The 21,994-nt window shown below is 56.1% G+C and overlaps 1 protein-coding gene across 6 annotated transcripts; it reads left to right on the top strand.

Annotated features, from left to right (window-relative positions):
• Positions 1–5,916: 5,916 nt before the first annotated feature.
• On the top strand, positions 5,917–21,541 carry CELF3 (CUGBP Elav-like family member 3). Of its 6 annotated transcripts, none has more exons than XM_027974972.3 (14): positions 5,917–5,965; positions 6,722–6,827; positions 8,034–8,116; positions 13,184–13,232; positions 13,561–13,689; positions 13,810–13,889; positions 15,245–15,388; positions 15,503–15,644; positions 16,472–16,621; positions 17,035–17,100; positions 17,393–17,521; positions 17,747–17,890; positions 18,814–18,951; positions 20,533–21,541. In XM_027974972.3, the coding sequence occupies exons 4-13, from the start codon at positions 13,184–13,186 to the stop codon at positions 18,939–18,941; spliced, it is 1,161 nt and encodes a 386-aa protein (XP_027830773.1). In that variant the 5' UTR covers positions 5,917–5,965; positions 6,722–6,827; positions 8,034–8,116; the 3' UTR covers positions 18,942–18,951; positions 20,533–21,541. The 6 variants fall into 6 exon arrangements, 5 of the variants coding, with proteins under 5 accessions (XP_027830773.1, XP_042111770.1, XP_027830764.1 ...); XR_009600289.1 differs by adding an exon at positions 19,791–19,852 and having other exon boundaries at positions 5,946–6,827; XM_042255836.2 differs by having other exon boundaries at positions 5,946–6,827; positions 13,564–13,689; positions 17,396–17,521.
• Positions 21,542–21,994: the final 453 nt, after the last annotated feature.

The following is a 21,994-nucleotide window of genomic DNA, read 5'->3' as shown; positions in this document are numbered from 1 at the left end:
AGACTCTTGATGAAGGTAAAAGAGGAGAGTGAAAAAGCTGGCTTAAAACTCAACATTCAGAAAACTAAGATCATGGTATCCGGTCCCAACACTTCATGGCAAATAGATGGGGAAACAATGGAAACAGTGACAGGCTTTGTTTCCTTGAGCTCCAAAATCACTGCAGATGGTGACTGCAGCCATGAAATTAAAAGATGCTTGCTCCTTGGAAGAAAAGCTATGACAAACTTTAAAAAGCAGAGACGTTACTTTGCTGACAAAGGTCCATCTAGTCAAAGCTATGGTTTTTCAGTAGTCATGTATGGATGTGAGAGCTGGACCATAAAGAAGGCTGGGCACCAAAGAATTGATGCTTTTGAACTGTGGTGTTGGAGAAGACTCTTCAGAGTCCCTTGAACTGCAAGGAGATCAAACCAGTCAATCGTAAAAGAAATCGGTCCTGAATATTCACTGGGAGGACTGATGCTGAAGCTGAAGCTCTGATACTCTGGCCACCTGACTGGAAGAACTAACTCATTGGGAAAGACCCTGATGCTGGGAAAGATTGAAGGCAGGAAGAGAAGGGCATGACAGAGGATGAGATGGTTGGATGGCATCACCAACTCAATGGACATGAGTTTGAGCAAGCTCTTGGAAATGGTGAAGGACAGGGAAACCTGGCGTGCTGCCGTCTATGGGGTCACAAAGAGTTGGGCAAGAGTGAGTGACTGAACAAAAAAAAGAGCGAAACTGGAAAAGGGATTCCTCAAGGCAGAATCTCCCAGAATTTGGTTCCTGACCCTCTCTCTTAAAGCCTTAGTAGTAGTAAAGGAGAATCTAGGCTTCTTCCCTTTCCACTGGCCCAGAAGTCAAACCCCTCCATCTGTCCTGTAGACGCTTGACACTGAAGTCTTGGGTTCTTAACAAAACATGAAAGCACCCTGTAGCAAGGAATGAACCAAGTTCTACAAAGGAAGGAACATTCTCAGACTAAAAATGCTGGACGGGACCTGAGGACATCTTGCCAAAAGTTTCTCATCTTGGACTGACTTTCTTGTGTGGATTAGCTGCTCCTTATAAATTCTAAACCATGTCTCCCACTCCCAATGATACACAGGAGGGGAAAGGCAGTTGGTCTTCAAGATGTGTTCTTATACTAGATAATTAAGAAGAGAAAGTGAGACCAAAAGTCAGAGAGCTGAAAGTAGCACCTAGAAAGGGCAGGAGGCTGTCTGACAGTACACACAAGTGCTGAGTTTCTACACCCGCAGAGATCATGCCCAGCAGACTGCCTGAGAGGCAGGGAAGACAGCGCAAAAGGAGGCAGTCTTTTCAGATTTATGAACAACTGCATCACGTGGCATATACACCCAAGGAGCAAGGAAAGAGCTTAACAAACCCAATATCAGGCCATGGCCTGGGAGGGGTCTCTGCCATCTGCTTCTCAGAAAAGACTGAGGAGGGAATTCCCTGGTGGACCAGTGGTCAGGACTTGGTGCTTTTAATGCTGGGGCCAGGTTCAATCCCCGGTCAGGGAAGTAAGATATCGAAAGCTGCAGTGTGGACAAAAAAAAAAAAAAAAAAAAAAAAGGGCTGAGGAAAAGAAGTGAAAATGTTGGCAGTTCTCAAACCAGGAGAAAACCTCCAGAGGTAGATTAAATAGTGGCCTAAAAGCTTCTTCCCAGAAACCCCATCTGGGTTAGTAATCATTTGGGTTGTTTTTTAGGAGCGTGAATTATAGTGAGAGGTAGATAAGCTGCCATCCTGTCGGAAGTGATTCTTTTAGGCTGAAGCAGAGGTTCATCAGAGGGGATACTTCTCCCGGCCAAGACCTGCCTCTGCCCACCCCTCCACTCCCCAGAGGAGTTAGTAGTAAAGCCTCTAGATTGGTTCCGTTCGCTGTGGTCATCGCCAGACACCTGTGGCTGAAATCCGCTGCGTCAGATGAGCTGTAAGTGCAAAGTGCCTACTGGATTTTGAAGACTTTATTTCTTTTAATCTTTTGTCTATTTATTTTGGGCTGCACCACATTTTTGTTGCTGTGCGTGGGCTTTCTCTAGTTGCTGAGGGTGGGGGCTACTCTCTGTTTGCAGTGTTCAGGCTTCTCATTGCAGTGGTTTCTCTTGTTGCAAAGCATGGGCTCTAGCGTGCAAGGGCCTCCATAGCTGTGGCTTGAGGATTCAGTTGCCCTGCAGCATGTGGAATCTTCCTGGACCAGGAACGGTACCCACGTCCCCTGCACTGGCAGGCAGACTCTCAACCACTGGACCACCAGGGAAGTCTGACTTTGTATTTTTAAAATGTAAAATATCTCATTATTAATCCTTATGTTGATTACATGTTGAATATTTTGGATATATCATATAATCTCATTGAATAATATTTTGAATATATCAGTTAAATAAAATATATTATGAAAAGACTTTTCGTTTTTACTTTCTTTAATGTGGCTACTAGAAATTTTTTAATTATTTATATATATATATATAGCTTGCATTATAGTAAATAGTGCTGGTCTGGACTGGAAAATCTACACACACACACACATAATAGGCATATACATGCAGAATTCCCTCCACGCCCCCCACCCTTGTGCATAAAATGATTAATGTCCTCCTTCTAGGCTATGATCTTCTTGTGCTTTGAGAATCAATCAAGCCTTTCTTGACTGACCACATCCCATGACCTAAACCCCAAATACACATATGTGGAAATGAGAGAAGCTACTTTCATTTTTCCAAACAGCTTCCCAGGTGGCACAATGGTACAGAATCCGCCTGACAATGCAGATGCCTAAGACTTGGGTTCGATCCCTGGGTCAGGAGGATCTCCTGGAGTAGGAAATGGCAACCCACTCCAGTATTCTTGCCTGGAGAATTCCATGGACAGAGAAGCCGTGGTGTCCCAAGGAGTCAGATACGACTGAGCGTGCACGCGAGTGAAGGGCCAGTTCTCACTATTGTAAATTGCGTTACCTCCCCACTTGCGGGAAGGAAGGTTATAGCATCAATTCTCTCTGTACATTCTTCTAGAGTCTGCTGCAGAAGTCTTCACTCTTGTTTTCAATTAGTGAGGCCAGCAAGTGTTTGGTGACCAGTCACTCTGCCCACACATGCCATCACTACATTTTGTCCTTTCTGAAAAGCATCCCAGTTATTGAGCACTTCTTAGTTCCCAAGACTCTAAAACCAGGAGTGTGCTCCCCTTCATAAAGTCAATAATCTTTTAATGTAGGACATCTTAATGTTGAGCGCAAAAGCTCAAGAAAGAGGATGAGCTTGAGATGGTGGGAAGAGAAAGTACTTTGGAGGAACCAGGAGCTGGAAGCCTCATTTCCTCCAGGAGAGCAATTCCCCAGTATAGGCTTCTGGGTCATTTCCCCACACACACCACCCACCCCAGCATTTACCTCATAGGGATACCCTCCCCCATGGCTGGAAAGAACACAGAGGTGTGCCCAAAGTGACCTAGCAAGGAGGGCCTAGAGAGAGCTCCCACCTCTTTTCCCCTAAACCCTGCCTCCTCTCAGACAGAAACCTTCCATGTGAGGAGCACAAACTACACGAAGGATTGAAGACATTTTGCTGCCTGCAGCTGTCTCCTCAATTGCTGACTGGGAGGAGGAGTGAGGGGAGTTCATTATAATTCGCTTTTGTGAATGTTTAATATTTCAATTAATATGATTAGCCCCAAGCCTGAATGAGCAGCAGGGCGGCAGGTCTGCTGACAAGACACAGAGTAATGAGATCAACAGGGCCATGGGGTCTTCCTAGGCTCTGTCCTCAGAGGGCGAGATCTGTTTAGCATCTCCATAAATACCAAGATCAGATTAGGAGGCAAGAGAAGGAGCAGTGGGGGTGGGGAGGTGAGTGGAAAGTTACTTTTCAGATGTGTTTGCACTCTTGACTCACTGGCACTGCCACCTCGTATTCTGACCACTCGGGTCAGAATGGTGGTCAGGTGATCCTCTACCATCTCCCACCACCCACCCATTTTAGAGGACCCTACAGGGAGGACCTGGACGTTCATACAGTGAAGTATAATCATGTCTGCGCACACACACACACACACACACACACACACACACTTTCTCTCTCTCTCTCTCAAACATACGCACCTGGCAGAATGTGACTTCAGGCCACAGGAGGGAAGGGTGGAAGGGGGTTAATGAAGGATTGAGCAGTAGAAGGAAGGATATATCTCACCCAGGGCTCAGATGAAGACACCAGAGGAAGAAAAGCCAGGCTCAACCACTCCCTGCATTCCCACTAGGAGATGTGATAGGGGAGTTAAACCCGTGGATTTGGAACCAGACTGTCCAGCCTCCACTCTCAGCTAGCTATATCTCTTTCTAATGCACGACCTTAGGCAATTCATTTAATCTCTCTGTGCCCTGATTTCCTCATCTTTACTGGAAGATAATGATAGAGCCTACATCATAGGGTGGTGCCGAGGGTTAAACAAGTTAGTCAGTATAAAGCACTTGAACAATGCCTAGAACGTGAACCAACACAAGAGCCCTCTAAGCGGTGTTACTATCACTTCCCTTTCCAGAATGGAAGCTGGCCTGCCCAGAGAGCCTAGGAAAGCGGGTGCTGGCATTCAGGTGGGACAGATTTCAGGTGTGGAGACATCAGCCTCATTCTGGGGTGACGAAAGGGTGAAGGAGGCAGGGTGTCCCACAAAAGCTGTGAGCCCTGGTAGGTGAGCACCAGATGGCGGGCAAGGGCTGCCCCCGTCCAGGAGGTTTGAGGTCAGCAGATACTCTCTGCATTGAGGGGGAGCGGTGAGCAAGCCCAGTGCATGGAGGGGTCAAGCTCCTTCGACATCATCCAGCAGACTGATCTGCAGTAGGGCTGTCTAGGGGAGCACTGGCCCCCAAGTGTGCTTCTGTATGACCTGACTTGGTCTCAGAGTCCCACTCAAGGAACCTAACTGGGGCAGGGGGCGGAGAAGGAAGGAGTGTTTGGGTCTCCTCTGCACTAAAGGGGAGCTTGACCGTTGTGATTCTGCCCACTGAGGCAATCAGGAATCTACTCTCATCAGAGGTTCTTTGCGTTGACTATTTCTTCAAGAAATATTTGTTAAGCTCCTACTATGTGTGAACAAGACATCGTGCTAGACACCGTGGACGGTAAAATGCTGAATTAAACGGGGTTCTGGTCTTCAAGGAGCTTCCCAGCTAGAAAGCTGTCACCACCCGTGACACTGTCACCACCGGCTGTCGCCGCCTCCGCTGCCCGCTGCCCACGCGCGCATTACACACAAACCCCCCAGAGGGCAAGAAGGGGGCGCCAGCAAATGCCAGCAAGATCGAGTTTTCCTTGCTTTCTTTTCTGGAAAACATACAATTCCCTCTCTGTACTCTTCTCACCCTGCTCTCTCTTCCACAACCCCGTTTCTATATTTCTCTCTGGGTCCCTTCTGCCCTTTCCCCCAGGCTCCGTGACTTGCTTCCCTCCCCAGCTACACCCTTCTCCTCACCCGCCCCTAACCTGCCCAACTGTCTCTATGCCCTCTTCTTTCCCCTGATTTTTTTCCTTGGCTCCCCACTCTCAGTCTCCCCAGACGCCGGTTCCCCTCTCTTCCTCCCCCTTGCTCCCCTCTCCTGGGTCTTCTCTTCCAGCACCGGGGACAGCTCCAGCCCCCGGAACAATGGACCCCACCTAAGGGCTCCTCTGTAAATTCTCCATCTTAGTGCCTTGCCCAACTCGTGATTGGGGAGTAAGATGGGGGAAGGGTTATTATCAACAGGACCAGCTGCTCTTCTGGGGGTGGGAAGGGAGTCAGGGAGGAAGGAGACAGAAAGAGGGCGTGGCTCTTGTCTGGATTGTGCGTCCCTCTCCAGGGTAGAGAATTTGTATTCCACCCCTGAGACTGACATCACTGATGTCAGGGGAAAGGAGGTGGGAGTGGGGAGGGGGTGTGGAGGGGGGAGGTTTTTGTTGAGGAGAGCGCGGCCGGAGAGCAGAGCTCCGGGACCCAGGTGACCGGGAAAGCAGGCAGCCCCAGCGGCGGGAGCAGCCAGCAGCAGCCCAGGCCCGGGGACCGGGGTGGGGGTGGGAGGGGGGCTGAGGGGAGGACCTGAAGGGGGGCGACAGGGCCAAAGGGACCCCCGGAGCCCTGCTGCCATCAGAGACCAAGCATCTGGCATCAGGGATCTTCGGACCCAGCAGAAGGACCAGCCACAGGGGAGGTGTCCTCCAGGAAAGCCAAGGAGAACTCCACCTGCCCCACATCAGGAGTGCCCCCCTCCCAGCGCTGCTGGCCACCATACCAGGATCCTCAGCCCTCAGCTCCCATCCCCATCACCCTCCTCAGGCCCCCCCTGCCCTCCACCTCCAGCTCTCATCTCAACCCCCAGTTCCCAGTGCCTCTGCTACCACCTCGACCCTCCAGGTCTTGGCCACACTGCCCCCCATCCTGGGATCTCTGCCAGCTCTCTGGGAGGGAGATCATTTGTTTGGGCTATGCCCCCTGGTGGCATGACAGTGTCTGCCTAGACCCCTGACCCCTAGCCTTCAACTCCCTGGGCCTCCTTTGTGTGAAGAGCTGCCCCTCTGCTAGCACTGTGGTTGGGGCCACAGGGAAAGCCAGCCTCGGCTGGGCCCCAGCCCCGGCCACTTGCCTCCTTGCTGGGCAGCTCCCCCTGGCCTTCGGGCCTCTCCCTGCTCCCCTCGGCCCCTTCTCCTGGGCCGCCCTGATGAAGGAACCGGATGCCATCAAGCTGTTTGTGGGGCAGATCCCGAGGCACCTGGAGGAAAAGGACCTGAAACCCATCTTCGAACAGTTCGGTCGGATCTTCGAGCTGACTGTCATCAAGGACAAGTACACCGGGCTGCACAAGGGTGAGGGGTCAGGCCAGGCTGGAGAGGCTTCAGGGAGTGGGCTGGGAGGCTGGGTGGAGGGGACAGGCCAGGCTGGAGGGATGGAGTGGCTGGAAAAGGCTGATCTGGAAGGAAAAGAGTTCCTGGGATGGGGAATGTGGATGGAAGAGCTAGAAGAGAACTCAGCTCGGGTGACCAGGGGACTCCAGGTGGAGGACTCAGAAGAGCCTCTTTGGGGGAAGAGTTGTCGAGGGGCTGCAGAGGTGTGGCTCCCCGAGCTGAGGCGGACGATGTGGATGTGTACACAAGGAAGGGTGGAGGAACGAGAGAGCTGGTTTGAGGGACAGAAGGTGGGCAGGGGTGTGTGTGTGAGGGAGGTGTCACGCACAAGAGGAGAGTCTTAGTAGCCTCAGATACTACTGGGACAGAAGTATGGACCCGGGTCATGTGCTCAACCTGGAGAGAGTGGACAGATGTTCATGGACTGGGCAGGGCAGCTCCAGAACTAGAGAGGGGCCTGGAGTGACTGTAGAATGACAGGGGCTGGTGAAGATGTGGGAAGTGTAGGGACTGGGAAGTTAAGGGAGCTGGGGGAGAAGAGAGGCCTCAGGGCTGTGCCGCTAAGCAGGGTCAGGCCCAGGGTCAGTCTGGTCCGGGGTCAGGCTTTGGAGAGCCCCTGGTGGTGGCGCTCAAAGGGGCCACACTGCCTCCCCGTCCACCAGCCCAGGGGCTCCTGTGCCCCGCTCTTCCCTTCCTTCTCCAGCCTGCTCTCCACCCTCGGAGTTGGAAAGAAAGGAAGAAACAGGGAAAATGGGAGAGGGGAGGGGTGATGACCAAGATGGAGGGAGGTGGAGGCGAAGGAGGAAGGGGAAAGAAGACCAGCTAAGGAAGAGAGGAAACCACAGACACGCACTTGTCTGGAGATCACATGCCCCTTCTCCTCCCCCCACACAAAGCCCCAGCTTCCGACAGCCCAGGCTTCTCTCTCTTCCATCACCTCACCATGGAAGACTCCCGGTCTCGGGGTCTCTGCCCCGTCCTCCTCAGCCCAGAGACTCCTGGGAAGAACATGCACCCCCTCTCAGACACCTCCCCGCCCCAGCAGGCAGAAGGTAGCAAGAAGGGAGCAGCTCCCCAGTCCTCAGGCTCATGGGGAAGGAGAGCCTTTTAGGGAGGGGAGGTGGGAACTCACCCCCACCCGGCCTCTCTGCCCCTGCCCCTCCTCAGGATGTGCCTTCCTGACATACTGTGCCCGCGATTCAGCCCTGAAGGCCCAGAGCGCCCTGCACGAACAGAAGACGCTTCCAGGGGTGAGTCCCACTCCAGGGCCAGAGGGCTGAGAAGGGCCGTAGAAGGGGCACCACCTTCCCAAGACACTGAACATATCTTCCGCCTCCTCTGGTCACTAGGAGGTCACTTCCTCCTGGTAGCTCCCCTCCTCCTTGCTGAAGATGCATGCATTTCTTCCCACCGATATGGAAGGAAAACAGCGATGAGTGGAGTAAACACAACCTTTGCCAGCAGCAGAGGCAGCCCCTTCCCCACCCACCCACCCGCCCCTGGGGCCACATGTAGAGGAGGACTCGGCTGGCTGGGTGGTGTGGGGAGAAGACTGTGGGCACCAAGTGCAGGGCAGAGCGGGGCAGGAGGCGCTCAGGCACTCTTTCTGGCTCTGGGGAGGAAATCTGACTGTGAGATGGGGGAAGGGTGCTTGCACCCCGAGATGAGCAGCTGGTGCCCGCTGGATGGGCATCTCTGAGCTACTTCTGAGGTCGAACAAGTTCACCTCGTATCTCCTAGGAAAAACCACAGGAACAGCGTCACAGGGCATCAGGGTGGATGAGGGCCTGGTGGGCCTGGGCTGGGAGTAAGCCCTGAGGAGGGGGGCAAGGGGCAACAGGCAAGAGCAGGCAGCCATCAGCATGGAGGATCCAGCCTGACCCCACCGAGCCTGCCTAGGGAGGCAGGGTGGCCTCTAATGTGGCCTCCCTCCTGCAAGGTCAGAGCTCTTTGTCTTCCTCTCAGCCATCCTTGCAGCTCGTCCCAGGCCTGGGTAGGGGGAGGGTGAAGACAAGAATAACGACTCTCAGACTGCGCCCCCAGTTATTCATCCTGGTGGGAAAGGATGTGCCATTTCTTTTCCGTATCTCTCGGCTTCTGCAGTCTCCCCTGGAAAGTGCCGCTTGAGAGCTAACTCCATCCTTCCCTCCAGCCGGTATTTGCTGAGCAGCCTGAGTGCTGGAGACACACCTGTCACATCCCCTTCTCCTCCCCTTGGGTGGGAAATGGAGATGCAGCCTGTCTTTCCAGCTCTGCCAGGGAGGGAAATAGACAAACAGATGGGAAGAGGGTTGGGGGGAATCCAGGAAAACAGAACTGTCCCCATCACTCCCAACTTCACACCCTCCGTGGCTCAGCGACCCTCTGTGGCCCTCGACCCTCAGTGTCCCTAGGGAAGCAGACCCGCCGCCAGGCCCCGCCTGCGCCCACTCTCTTCCCGGCCACGGCCCATGACGTGAAGGGTCTGGGCATGTGTGAGCAGGCTCGGCTTCTAAGAAGCACGTGTGTGTGTGTGCTCATGTGTGTGTATCTGTGTGTCTGTGTGTGTTTGTGTTTGGGCACAAGCATCTCCAGGAAGCCTGGTTTCCATTGCATGACCTCACGATCCTCCTTTTTCTCTTTCTTCTGTGGAAGCCCCACACAGATCAACAGTTTTCATTTCCATTGCTCTTTCTCTTTTTCTGTTGTCTCCCATCTCAGAATTCCTGTGCAAAGAGGAGTGGGGAGGGCCAAGGGAGGTGGTAGAAAGCAGGGTTGGGGGGTCATGGGTGAGAGAGATGGCAGGGATGGGCAGGAGCCCCTGGGCCATCTATGCCAGCAGGGGGCTTCCTACCTGGCCCTGTCCCCCTCCAGTCGCCTGTGCGGCTCAGGCATGGCTCCATCCCGGGTATGGAAAGGTGCTGCCTCCTCTTCCTGAGGAAGTAAGGCCTGGGCTCAGAGGTGAGTGAGGAGGGCACCCCAGTGAATAATTGTCCAGCCCTGCCCCAAGCGCCCAGGTGATGCTGAGTTCTCACTCTGGCCCCTGCCCCAGATGACAGGATCCAGACGCACCTCACAGAGCTTTCAGTAGGGAATGAGGGATTCTGTCCTCTAATGGGGGGCCCGTGTTGGGGTTTTGGGGGAGCAGACCAGGGCAGCCTAGGAGAGCCAAGCTCGGCCTGATCCTGTGTGCCCCAGGTCTTTTCTCAGCCACCTGCCTTTCTGGCAGCAGTGTTTTCCTTCAGATGAGTGTGCAAGTGTGTGTGTGTGTGTGAATGTATGTGCGTGTCCAGTCTCCAGCTCTGGCACAGCTGTGTTGGGAAGTTCCCCCCACTGTCTAATCTCCATGCTTCCTTCCGCAGGTTCTTTCTTTAATGGGGGCGTTGACTCTCTCTCCTTTCCCCCATCTTTGTCACCCCAGAATCTGGAAGGCACTGCCATATTTGGGTGATGCTCAATGCTGCAGAGTTAAAGAATGGGAGCTGGACCTATGGCCATGGAACCCCATTTCCTTCTCTCCTCCATAAGAGTTCCCAGGAGAGGCTCTGTCACAGGACCCTGAATTCTCTCTGTGAGCATTCTCCCTGTGGCCTCCTGGAGGTGGTAGCATGAAGGACTCCTTTTATCTGGCCTGCCTTTCCTGCTCTACTTGGGCCAAAATCCCACGGCAGGGACATGAGTCCCCCCTTCACCTTGCCGTTGGGCAGGAGGATTATGACTCCACGGAGAGGGCCTGTGTGTGACCTGGGACACCGGGCTTGAGTCTGAAGCTGCGAGTGGCAGGGCACCAGGCCTCTGCCTTCAGAAAAATTAGATCTGTGGGCATGGAAGTGGGGTCTTTGCTATTGGTGAGAAGGACTTACTTACAAGTGACCATGTTGGTGGGGGGTCTTATAGATACTTGGTTGGAGTATAAATAGCCCCTTCTTCTTTGGGAGGCCCTGGGGAGGACTTATCACCTGGCGGGTAGTAGCTAGGGAAGAGAGGCACCCGGCACCTGGTTGCCAGGTAAACAGGGCCCAGCTGGACTCAGGGGAGGGGGCAGGTGTGCCCGAGCTGAGCTAACAAAGGCTGAGCTTCCCACAGGAAGTGCCAGGCTGAGAAGGAGAGGCTGGGAATGCGGCACTGGGGGCCATCAAGGGAGAAGGCTGTCTGCAGGGGAGTGGGGAGAGCCTTCCATCAACGTGGTCTGTGCTGTGGTCTGTGCACTTGGGTGTTTTTGTGCGAATCTATATCAGCTGTGGATATTTATTGATATGCTATTTTTGTGCCTGGGAGCCTTGCAGGGCAGGAACACCATTCTCTCTCTCTGGATCCCAGGTTCCCCATCCTCAACCAGAACAGCAAATCCCCAGGGTCCTGTTGGGAAGGGTTAGTACCAAGCCTAAGAATTCCCCAAAGCTGTGACTCCAGCACTGTGGCTCGGGTCCTACTGCTCCTGTGGTGCGGTTGAGAGGTTGGCTGCTGAGATGCCCATGAGGGGACTTCCTGGTCACTTAGACCAGAGAACAGAAGAGGAGAGTGAAAGAGCGAGAGGCCTGAGTGGCTGACCACTACCCCTTGCTGCATGCACGCACACACACACACACACACACGCCCTTGAGGAGATTGAGCCGCCGATGGGATAATCCCAGATTGCTGAAGGATAAAGCTGGGGCAGATTGGCCAGAGGATTTGTGTGTCTGTTACCACCCACCCCTGCCAGCTGCTCTCAGATCCAGAGACTAGGGGGAGGGGTGGACAGGGAGAAGGCATTGGTTGAGGCGGGGCCTAGATTGGATCTGGAGCTGAGATACCTCACCTGCAGAGTCCAGCTGGACAGACTGGCATGATCTGCCACCTGGGAACAAGGTGCATGTGAGAAGTGGGCAGGGACAACTATCATTCCTGCACATCTCTGGGTGATGCGCTGACACATGAAGTCTCAAGGTTAGAATACTAGGGCTGAGGGGAACCTGACTCTAGACCGCCAGATCCAGCCCATTTCACAGATGAGGAAGCTGAGGCTTAGAGGAGAGAAATGTCCAAGGTCACCCAGCTAGTGAGTAGCAGAGCCAGCCCTCAAAGTCTATCTAGTGCTTTTCCTGAGGGTAACTTTGGTCCCACCCTTGGAACGTGGATGAATGGTTACTTCTGTTTATTTTTTGGCCACTAGAACAAGGGCAGCTCCACCAGCAGGTGAGTGGGGTGACCAGGTGTGGCCCCAACAGTCAAAGTCTTCAACAGCAAAATATATTCAGACCTGAAATAGTGAGTCCTCTCCAGTTCCTAAGAAGCTCCCCACCCTAGTGAAGGAAATCAACCTGCAGGAGTCATTCCCAAGTCCTCTCACCAGACAGGAACACAGAGAAGGGAACTGTCTGCATTTCCACCGGAAGCTGAACAAAGGGAGATGCTGCAGGGGTAGGGAGAGCTCAGGAGGACTTCTGGGTGCCCAGAGAATCTCAGAGGGGCACGGGACAGCCGTTCCCCCCCAGAGCTGTCTTGACAGTGAGACACCAAGGATTTGATCTGGAAGAGGAAGACAGGAGCTTGGACAGCATGGCTTCTGTAGAGCCTACTCAGCGCCTCCCTCCAGAATCAGGAAGCTCTCCTGGGCCCCTCCCCCACCTTTCAGCCCCCACTAAATCCTCCACCCCCAACATACTCTGTTCCCACCCCCCTCCCCACTCCTTCTCCGGGTGTGTGGAGCAGCAGAAGTGATGACGTCACCACGGTCGCCAGGGCGACGGGGACGGATAAATCAGGCTGAGTGGGCGGTTGCCATGGCGCGCATTCTCCCGTTGCCACGGAGACTGGGCATCTGCTCCCTTTGTGCTGCCCGAGTGCCTTCCCCCTGGGGTCAAGGGGTGTAGGGGGGCAGAAAAAGAGGCAGCCACACCTCCAGGGGTCAGACGGAAGTCAGAGCATCTGTGGGGTCTCCTTCAGTCTAGAGTCTTCCTTGGGGCTTGCTTGATGGGGTGGCCTCTGCTGCTCCTACTTTGTAGAACTGAGGCAGCCTTGCTGAATAGCCCTTGGTTGGGCTCTATCTCAGGACCCGGGTCCTGTGGGCAGCCTGACTCTCCCCCTAAGGAGAGCAGCACCTCTCCTTGGCCGAATCATCTGGGGTCCTACCTGAGCTTGGAGTCCTGCCCCACGAGCACCCTCCTCTCCTTCCTCTCCTTCCTCTCCCTCTAATCCCAAACAAGACTGAACCCCATCCCTTCCTTCCCACCAAGAGTTTAGAGGGCTGGGCCTAGGGCTTACTCCCTCTAGCCTCTCTGCAGGTCCTGGCCTGGGGAGGGCACCTGGGGCAGTCAGAAGTGGTCCCCAGCAGTTCTTTCTCTTCTTTCCTTTAGATGAACAGGCCAATCCAGGTCAAGCCAGCCGACAGCGAGAGCCGAGGAGGTAGGTTCTGTACCTTTGGAAAGGTGGGCATGAGTCAGGGTGGCCAGAGGGGATGTGATCCAGCCCACTGCTGAGATGGCAAAACTGAGGCCCACAGGGCAGTGTAAGTCAGCCCTTCAGAACCGGGGTGTCCTCTCTCGGTAACTGTAGCCTATCCCCCAACCATCACTCTCTAGAGCCATTGGTCCCCAGGGTGAGGGGAGTCCCAGGGAAGAGCGGAGGTGAAGGGGAGAAGGGGAGGGGTCTCTGCCTGTCCCAGGCTGGAGCAGGGCAGGGAGGTGCCTCCAAGGCCCTGCATCTGCCCCTCCTCCTATGCGCTCCCCGCCAGAAGACCGGAAGCTCTTTGTGGGGATGCTAGGGAAGCAGCAGACAGATGAGGACGTCCGGAAGATGTTCGAGCCCTTCGGCACCATAGACGAGTGCACTGTGCTCCGGGGCCCAGACGGCACCAGCAAAGGTAGCCCGCTGGCACGCCCCCCAGCGGGGCCTCCCCCCTGGCTCCATGGGCAATGGGGACCCCAGGGGCACCCTCCAGGGTGGGCACTCACCCCTTCCTCCTCCCTCTTGAACTCTTCAGGCTGTGCCTTCGTGAAGTTCCAGACCCACGCGGAGGCCCAGGCGGCCATCAACACCCTTCACAGCAGCCGGACCCTGCCGGTAAGTCTCACCGCTGCCCTAGCCCTCAGGCCTCTTCCAGCCTCACTGGGCCCAAACCAGACCCTGGCTCAAAGGGGGCAGTCTGTTCTGGATAGGATCTTTGGATTTATTAAAAAAGAATTTTCTAGCAGAAGAATCAAACCTCTTAGGGACTGCTTCCCCTTGGAAAGACCATTGCTCTGCCCCTTGTCCCCATGCCCATCCCCCATCTTCAGTCCAAAAGGCCTTGCCCTCCTCTCCAGCCTTCTCCAGCCGTCAGCCCTCTTCACTTCTCACCTCTTCTCCCTCCTCCCCGCAACAGCCCCCGCCCCTACTGGCTAGGCATCGGGATGCTTGCTTAGTGGCCCCATGTGCCCTCTATACCTTCACCCTGCTGCCCCACCCCCTCCCCTCACATTGGCAGTGGATTAGCTAGCTGACTCCTCACTCCAGTACTCTTGCCTGGAAAATCCCATGGAGCCGGATGCGCTGCAGTCCATGGGGTCGCTAAGAGTCGGACACAACTGAGCAACTTCACTTTCACTTTTCACTTTCATGCATTGGAGAAGGAAATGGCAACCCACTCCAGTATTCTCGCCTGGAGAATCTCAGGGATGGGGGAGCCTGGTGGGCTGCCGTCTATGAGGTCACACAGAGTCAGACACGACTGAAGTGACATAGCAGCAGCAGCAGCAGCAGCAGCAGCTAGCTGGCTGCTCTCACAGAGGGCTCCCCAGCAGAGCAAACCCCTCAAAAGGAACTAGCTAGCTCCCAAGGAAGTTTGGGGTTTGGTTTCCTCAAACTCCATCAGGTTCTCTAACAGAGGCTGGGCAAGCAGGTACTTAGCAGGGACCTGGGCAAGAGGATACAGCATCAGATAGAGAAATGCGTTCCAGAGCCCAGGATTCTACAAGGATCCTTGCAAATGTTCCAGGCTAGTTTTTATTTACTAATAGCATAGGCTGGTATTCAGTGTCGAGCTGTGTCCACTGAGCACACCGTGAGGACTGGGACCCCGGGGAGCATCTACAAGGCAAGACGAGCTTGAGGTTAAACATTTGGTGTAGCTGATCCACCCTGGGGATGATTTCCGGCTCAGGATCTGCATGGAGAGGCCAGGAGTGCCCTTTGCATTCTGGGAGCATCTTCCCCTTTCCAGAACATGGCTTCATATTCCTCGACTTTTCCTGGTCTCTTGCACGACCTGTCATGGGGGGAGGGCAGGATGAAAGCCTCCCCATTTGACATCGGTGCTATGATGGCTGCCCTCCGAATGAGGCCAAGCCAGGGTGGTGGAACTGAGGCCAGGTCCTCAAGGCTCTGGGGAGGAGAGACGCTGACTCCGTCCCTCTGACCGCGTGTGGGCCGGTGCTCAGGGTGCCTCATCCAGCCTGGTGGTGAAGTTTGCCGACACGGAGAAGGAGCGCGGTCTCCGCCGAATGCAGCAGGTGGCCACCCAGCTGGGCATGTTCAGCCCCATCGCTCTCCAGTTCGGCGCCTACAGCGCCTACACCCAGGCCGTGAGCATCTCCCTCCAGGGTCCTGCCCCCACCTCCCAGTGCCAAAGCCCAGGGTGGAGAGGGGAGCCGGATCAGGGTGCAGGGCCCCAGTCTCCTCCCTTCCTCTGTTCCCAGCTAATGCAGCAGCAGGCGGCCCTGGTGGCGGCTCACAGTGCCTACCTCAGCCCCGTGGCCACCATGGCCGCCGTGCAGATGCAGCACATGGCCGCCGTCAATGCCAACGGCCTCATTGCCACCCCCATCACCCCCTCCTCAGGTAAGGCGCAGGCAGCGCATGGGGAGGGGACAGGGTGCAGGTGGGGAGGGACATAGGGACCCCCATCACCCCCTCCCAGGTAAGGTGCAGGCAGCACATGGGGAGGGGACAGGGTGCAGGTGGGGAGGGACATAGGGACCCCCATCACCCCCTCCTCAGGTAAGGCACAGGCAGCGCACGGGGAGGGGACAGGGTGCAGGTGGGGAGGGACACAGGGACCCCCATCACCCCCTCCCAGGTAAGGCACAGGCAGCGCACGGGGAGGGGACAGGGTGCAGGTGGGGAGGGACACAGGGACCCCCATCACCCCCTCCCAGGTAAGGCGCAGGCAGCACATGGGGAGGGGGACAGGGTGCAAGTGGGGAGGGACACAGGGACCCCCATCACCCCCTCATCAGGTAAGGCGCAGGCAGCGCACGGGGAGGGGGACAGGGTGCAGGTGGGGAGGGGGACACAGGGACCCCCATCACCCCCTCCCAGGTAAGGTGCAGGCAGCGCACGGGGAGGGGACAGGGTGCAGGTGGGGAGGGACACAGGGACCCCCATCACCCCCTCCTCAGGTAAGGTCCAGGCAGGGCTGGGCTGGGCTGGGCTGGGCCGGGCTGGGGTGCTGGAGGCAGCTCATGGGAGCTTCCACATGGTGCAGGTGGGGAGGGGGGCTCAGGGCATCAGGCATCGCTCAGGGAAGCGTGGGGTCTGGGAGGGGTCAGGGTTCAGACAGTAGCCTGCTCCTCCCCTCCGCCTCCAGACTTGCTGACCATTTCTCTGCATCTCTCTGTATGTGTATCTGCGTTTCTGCCCTGTCTGTGCTGCTTTCTCCTCCCCAGGAACCAGCACGCCTCCTGCCATCGCTGCCACACCCGTCTCTGCCATCCCTGCTGCCCTGGGCGTCAACGGCTACAGCCCAGTGCCCACCCAGCCCACTGGGCAGCCTGCCCCTGACGCTCTATATCCCAACGGGGTTCACCCCTACCCAGGTGGGGTTCTCTGCCCGCCTGCCCACTGCTCTCCTCAGCAACCATCCCCCCTACCACTCTCACTGTGGGCAGTCAGGACCCCTCTTTCCTCTCCAGCCTCCGAGGTGACAAGGCGCTTTCTCCTGCTCTGTCACCCAGGGCAGGGATGTTCCTTCCCTGTCTTGGCCAGGGAAGCTGAGGCGTACAGAGGCGAGGCAACTTGTCCAGGGTGGCATGGCCAGCCACGACTCAAGTCTCGCTGATGCCAGGCTCTCCCCTCTGCCCATGACTCGGTGCATGTCCACCCTCTCAGTTCATCCCCATGCCCTCCCATGAGGTTCTCCCCCCAACGCCTGCCTGGCCTTGGCTCCCAGAAGCACAGGTGGGGCCCCCGCTGCCGGAGCCCCCCTCATGGTCAGCACTGCTCTCCCCAGCCCAGAGCCCCGCGGCCCCCGTGGACCCCCTGCAGCAGGCCTACGCGGGGATGCAGCACTATACAGGTGAGGAGCCCCGGCCTCAGCCAGGGTGGAAGGGTTGACGAGAGAGTGAAAGAGGCCTGGGCTTCCTGCTTTCAGCCAGTCGCCCCCTCAGACTTACCTCAGGCCATACCTGCAAGGACACACCTTTATGCGCATGGTCTGAGGCAGCCCTCCCCTGACACCTCTCATCCCTGTCAGCTCCATCCGCCAGCCTCTGGGCAGAGGGGCAGTGTTGGTTAGGAGGGCCAGGGGCAGGGGCATCTCAGGAACCCCATCAACTCTGTCTGTTCTCCACAACTCCCCCCACCCCCAGCAGCTTACCCAGCAGCCTACAGCCTGGTGGCACCTGCGTTCCCACAGCCTCCTGCTCTGGTGGCCCAGCAGCCCCCGCCACCCCCACAGCAGCAGCAGCAGCAGCAACAGCAGCAGCAGCAACGGGAAGGTGTGGTATGGCCTGGGGTGGGGGGATCCCTGCTAAGAGCTTTCAGGGGGGTGCCCTTGTCGTGGGCTCCAAGGCCACCTCTGGCCCTGTGCGTGGGGATGAGTGGGTAGGGGACAGAGGCGGTGGCTGGCACCCTGGCCTACACGCTGGGGGCTGCCGTCCCCGGCCCCTTGCAGTCTGTCTCCCCATCACTGAGCGCCTCCTTCCGTCTCCACTGCCACCCAGGCCCCGACGGCTGCAACATCTTCATCTACCACCTGCCCCAGGAGTTCACGGACTCGGAGATCCTCCAGATGTTCGTCCCCTTTGGCCACGTCATCTCAGCCAAAGTCTTTGTTGACAGAGCCACCAATCAGAGCAAGTGCTTTGGTAAGTACACGACAATCCAAAAGAGAAAATAGGGCGCTTTTCGGCCAGATGAGGACAAGGTCTGATGCGTTTGAAGGCACTTTGGGTTGCAGTGGGTCTTCCCAGATGGCGCCAAGTGGTAAAGAATGCGGCCTGCCAATGCAGGAGACTGTGAGAGACATGGGTTCGATCCCTGGATGGGAAGATCCCTTGGAGGAAGGCATGGCAACCCACTCCAGTATTCCTGACTGACGAATCCTGTGAACAGAGGAGCCTGCCAGGCTGCTGTCCTTAGGGTCGCACAGAGTCGGACACGACTGAGCGACTTAGCGTGCACACATGCACATGTGGCTGCAGTGGGCCCAGTATTTGAAATCCAGATCATCTAGGAGTCTGAAAGAACCATTTTTGCGCTCCTGATATCCCATACCAGCTGCTGCCCAAGCCCATCCCCTCCTCCAGAAACCACATCTTTCCTCCTTTAAGAGCTAGTCAAATCCATGCTCCAAGAGGACTGGAAGAGGCTCAGAAGCTGGGGTAGTTCAGTTTTCAAAAGGAAGGCTTAGCGAGCAGGGTTTAGCTGTCTTTATTCTTTGAAAGGCTGCTTCAGGGTAGAAAGGGGGTGTACTTGTCCTCTGGGCTTCAGATGTCATTTAGGGTCTGGAGTGGAAGTTTCCAAAGGCAGGTTCTGAGCTATCCAGGCCAAGGAGGGAGCTTCCTCTCAAAGAATGCAGAAAGGAAGGTCCTGGGGTATGCAAGAGGGTGGACTGGACTCATCCACTCAACTACTACTTACTGAAAGCCTCCGGTGTGCTGGGCAGTTTCTGGGCATTTGGGAGACATGGAAAAAGTAGGGTGATTACAGGAAAGCAAAGGGTAGGCCTTGGCCTAAGCTCAGGGGAATGAGGGGGGCTAGGCCAGGCCTTATGACCCTCTCACCTTAGGCTTTGTGAGTTTCGACAATCCAGCCAGCGCCCAGGCTGCCATCCAGGCCATGAACGGTTTCCAGATTGGCATGAAGCGCCTCAAAGTCCAGTTAAAGCGGCCTAAGGATGCCAATCGGCCCTACTGAGGGCACCCAGGTGGGTCCCGCTCCCGTCCTGTCAGCTCTCTAGCCCCTCACACTGCAGCCAGGGCCCCCACCCCTTTTCCCAGCCCCCTCAGGGATGCCCACCCCTGGCTCTGGGCACTCGGGGACCTGGAGCAGCTTCCTCAGCTGCTTTCAATCACCCAGGTCTCTCTCTTTCACTTTCTCTTTCACACACACACACACACACACACACACACACACACACACACACACACACTCTGTGACCCCAGAGAGAGCCAAGTCTGTATCTATCTGTGTCCACTCCCTAGAACTTCCCCAGTATCTGGTCTCGTTTGTCTGGTCAGTGTCCATGTGTCTATGTGTTTCTCTTTCTGGTTTTCCTTTGGGATGGCGTAGAATTAGGGGAGTAGGGTTTGGGGACTAGGGGGACTGGTTTAGGGTACTGGAGGGTCCTACAATCACTGGCTCCTAGAATATCTGTTGTCCTGAGAAGTGGGGACATCAGGTCCTGGTGCCCTGGACCCCAAGTGGTAGCAGTAGACCCAGGGGACAGGGGAGAGTGACAGAATAGACTGGGAGGAGTCTGAGTGTCAGGCCTCTGGGAAGTACCTTTGGTTCAGGTGAGGTGGCTGGAATGCTGGACTGCCTGTGAATTTTACATAACAGGCCCCCTCCTCCCCATTGCCCGCCACCACCCCAACCTCATGGCCACAGAGCTGTGAGCTTTGATTACTTTTGTGTTGTTTAATCTCTTTTGGACCAAACCCCTGAAAAAAACACAACCCAAGAACAATACCCACATTTTCTGTTTTTCCCCCTTTCCCCCCAATCCTGGCTGCTTAACTCCCCCCCACCCTGGGGGCCCCCCAGCCCAGGGCCCGTGTCCATTGTCGGCCGAAGCCCCCATCCCTGGACCCCTGCTCCGGGCCCCTGTAAGTTGCATGGAACGAGCGTGTTGTCTTTGGAGCCGATTGTTTGTTATTTGGGGAGGGGGCCGCGGAGGGAAGCGCCCCCCAGCCCAGGGTCAGGGCCGGGGGCAGCTCGCGGGACGTGCTTGGTCAACAGTGGTTGGTGACTGTGGTCTGTGTTCCGTGCATTTCTCTCTGGCTTTCTTTGTTCCTTTTCTAAAAGGAATGAGAGCACCCCCTAGGGGCTGGGGCGGGTCTCACCCCTTGAGACCGCAGCCCCGGCTCCGCCCCGGCCTGCTCTGCCGCCCCTTTGCGGACGCCCCCTTGCTCTTTTCCAGGTGTCTGTCCCTATACCTCCTTCCTCCGAGTCCCCTCTGCCTGCCTGTGTGTCACCTTGTGTCTTTGCCTCTCCTCCTCTGGCCCCTGTCTCCACACCCTCCAGCCTTTCTTCTCACGGGCTGTTTGAGTATTTCTTTCCTAACATCCTTCGGTTTCCTGTATCATCTGCCCCACCCCTCCCATCTCCTCTCCTCCACCCTGGCCCCTTGTCGAATGGCTGGGGGGCCAGACGGTTCAGTTTGGACCGAGGCCTTCCTGATGACCTGCCTTCCTCAGCGCCCCCGGCTCCCTCTGACCCCAGGGCCTGTGACCTGCATCCGCTGCCATCTTTCCCCCAGCCTCACCTGTGTTTCCTTCCTTCACAGGTCTGGAGACACAGAGGAAGGGGCGCCTCACCCCTCTCCCCACGGCTGGCCCCGGCCCTCTCTGCACATCCGCCCTGGGCCTTGTCTGGGCTCTGGGGCAAACGCTGCTTCGTGGCCCTGGGGGCACAGGACACCGGCCCACTCCCATCACCCCGCTTCCCCCAAAGGGCCTTTTCCTGCCAGGTGCCCTTTTGGCCTTTTGTGAGGGAGCGTGGACCAGGCTCGAAGGCTCGGGGCTATCTGCCTTCTGCTGAGGCTCCTGTGACAGGCCTCCTGTGCCCAGCTTTCGCACCTGCCTCCCCGACCAGTGGGCCTCGTCTACCTGTGTGGCCCGGGAGGGCAGCGGGGGCCTCCGACACGCTCCCCACCCACCTCACCCCAGCCTCTTCCCCACATTAGGGGTTTCTCAGAAGCTGGTTCTCACACTCCCTGCCACCCTCAGCTTGAGGTAGGATAACCCTTATCCCTGGGCTCCCAGCCCTAAAACACTGCCTCCCCTGAGGGCCCCCCTAAGGAGGGTGTTGGGGAGCCCTGAGGGCTGCCTCTCCGCCAGTCAGCCACAGAGACCCTCCTCCTTTCATGAGGAAAAGACCTCCCCCAAACCCCTAAAAATGTTTACAGTCTCTGCTGGTCCCCTCCGTGTAAATACCACTACCACCCGTGCGTTATCCAGCCCGGCCCAGCCCGGACGCTGCCATCTCTCTTTCTGGGAGTTTAGACAATATTTCCCTTGGATTTTTTCTCTCTCTTGATTTCTCCCTTTGCTTTGGGGGGTAACTGGGTATTTGGGAGGAGGGGTGCGGGGCGGGCTCAAAGGGTTTATTACCTGATCATTTTCTTTAGAAAGAGGTTTTAGGGAACAGAAATGGGGTGGGGGGGAGTGGTAAGGGGAGAGTGGGGAGTCAGTTTCAGACACTTCTCTATGCTTAACTTATTTATTTATTGCATTTTACTTTTAAAGAGTTGGTCTTTTCTGTCTAAATAAAGAAAAAAGTTTAAAAGCTTCAAATAAGTGTCTTGGAAGGATGGAGGTACGGTATCTGGTGCCCACAGGGGGTGGGGGGAGGAGGAGGTACAGAGGGTGAGGTTGGGGAGAGAAAACTCCATGAGGAAGGCCCAGACTTCCTCATAGGAAGTCCTTTGAGCACAGTCTAGGCCTTGATCATGCCTTCATGATCTTGTTCCTCTGCCCTTCTTTTGGGCTTAGTTCTGGAATGCTCTACAGAGCAGGCACAGAAGGGAGAAAGCAGGTCAGCAGGCCTCTTTCCCATAGCCGGACCTGTCCATCTGAAGGCTGAGGACATGCGGCCTCACACTTCAGACCTCCACTTGTCCCTCATTCACATGGGGGAGCTGTGGGATGCTGGGAGCGGAGTGCGCCACCTCCGTTTATAATGCAATTGCTCTGGACCTACCTGGTTCTCTTCTAGGCCCTTAATGTGCATTTCCTCATTTCAACAAC

Source organism: Ovis aries, chromosome 1, assembly GCF_016772045.2.
Source record: "Ovis aries strain OAR_USU_Benz2616 breed Rambouillet chromosome 1, ARS-UI_Ramb_v3.0, whole genome shotgun sequence".
Classification (NCBI taxonomy): domain Eukaryota; kingdom Metazoa; phylum Chordata; class Mammalia; order Artiodactyla; family Bovidae; genus Ovis; species Ovis aries.
The sequence above is the reverse complement of the archived record's forward strand: the minus strand, read 5'-3'. Positions and strand labels throughout refer to the sequence as shown.

What these genes read in the sequence shown, in the direction of transcription:
- CELF3 (XM_027974958.3), top strand. Translation starts at nt 6,683, where the DNA reads ATGAAGGAACCGGATGCCATCAAGCTGTTTGTGGGGCAGATCCCGAGG. An exon ending in AACAGAAGACGCTTCCAGGG is followed by an intron (nt 8,117 to 13,183) that starts GTGAGTCCCACT and finishes TCTTTCCTTTAG; the next exon opens with ATGAACAGGCCAATCCAGGT. An exon ending in GGGGATGCAGCACTATACAG is followed by an intron (nt 17,101 to 17,392) that starts GTGAGGAGCCCC and finishes CCCCACCCCCAG; the next exon opens with CAGCTTACCCAGCAGCCTAC.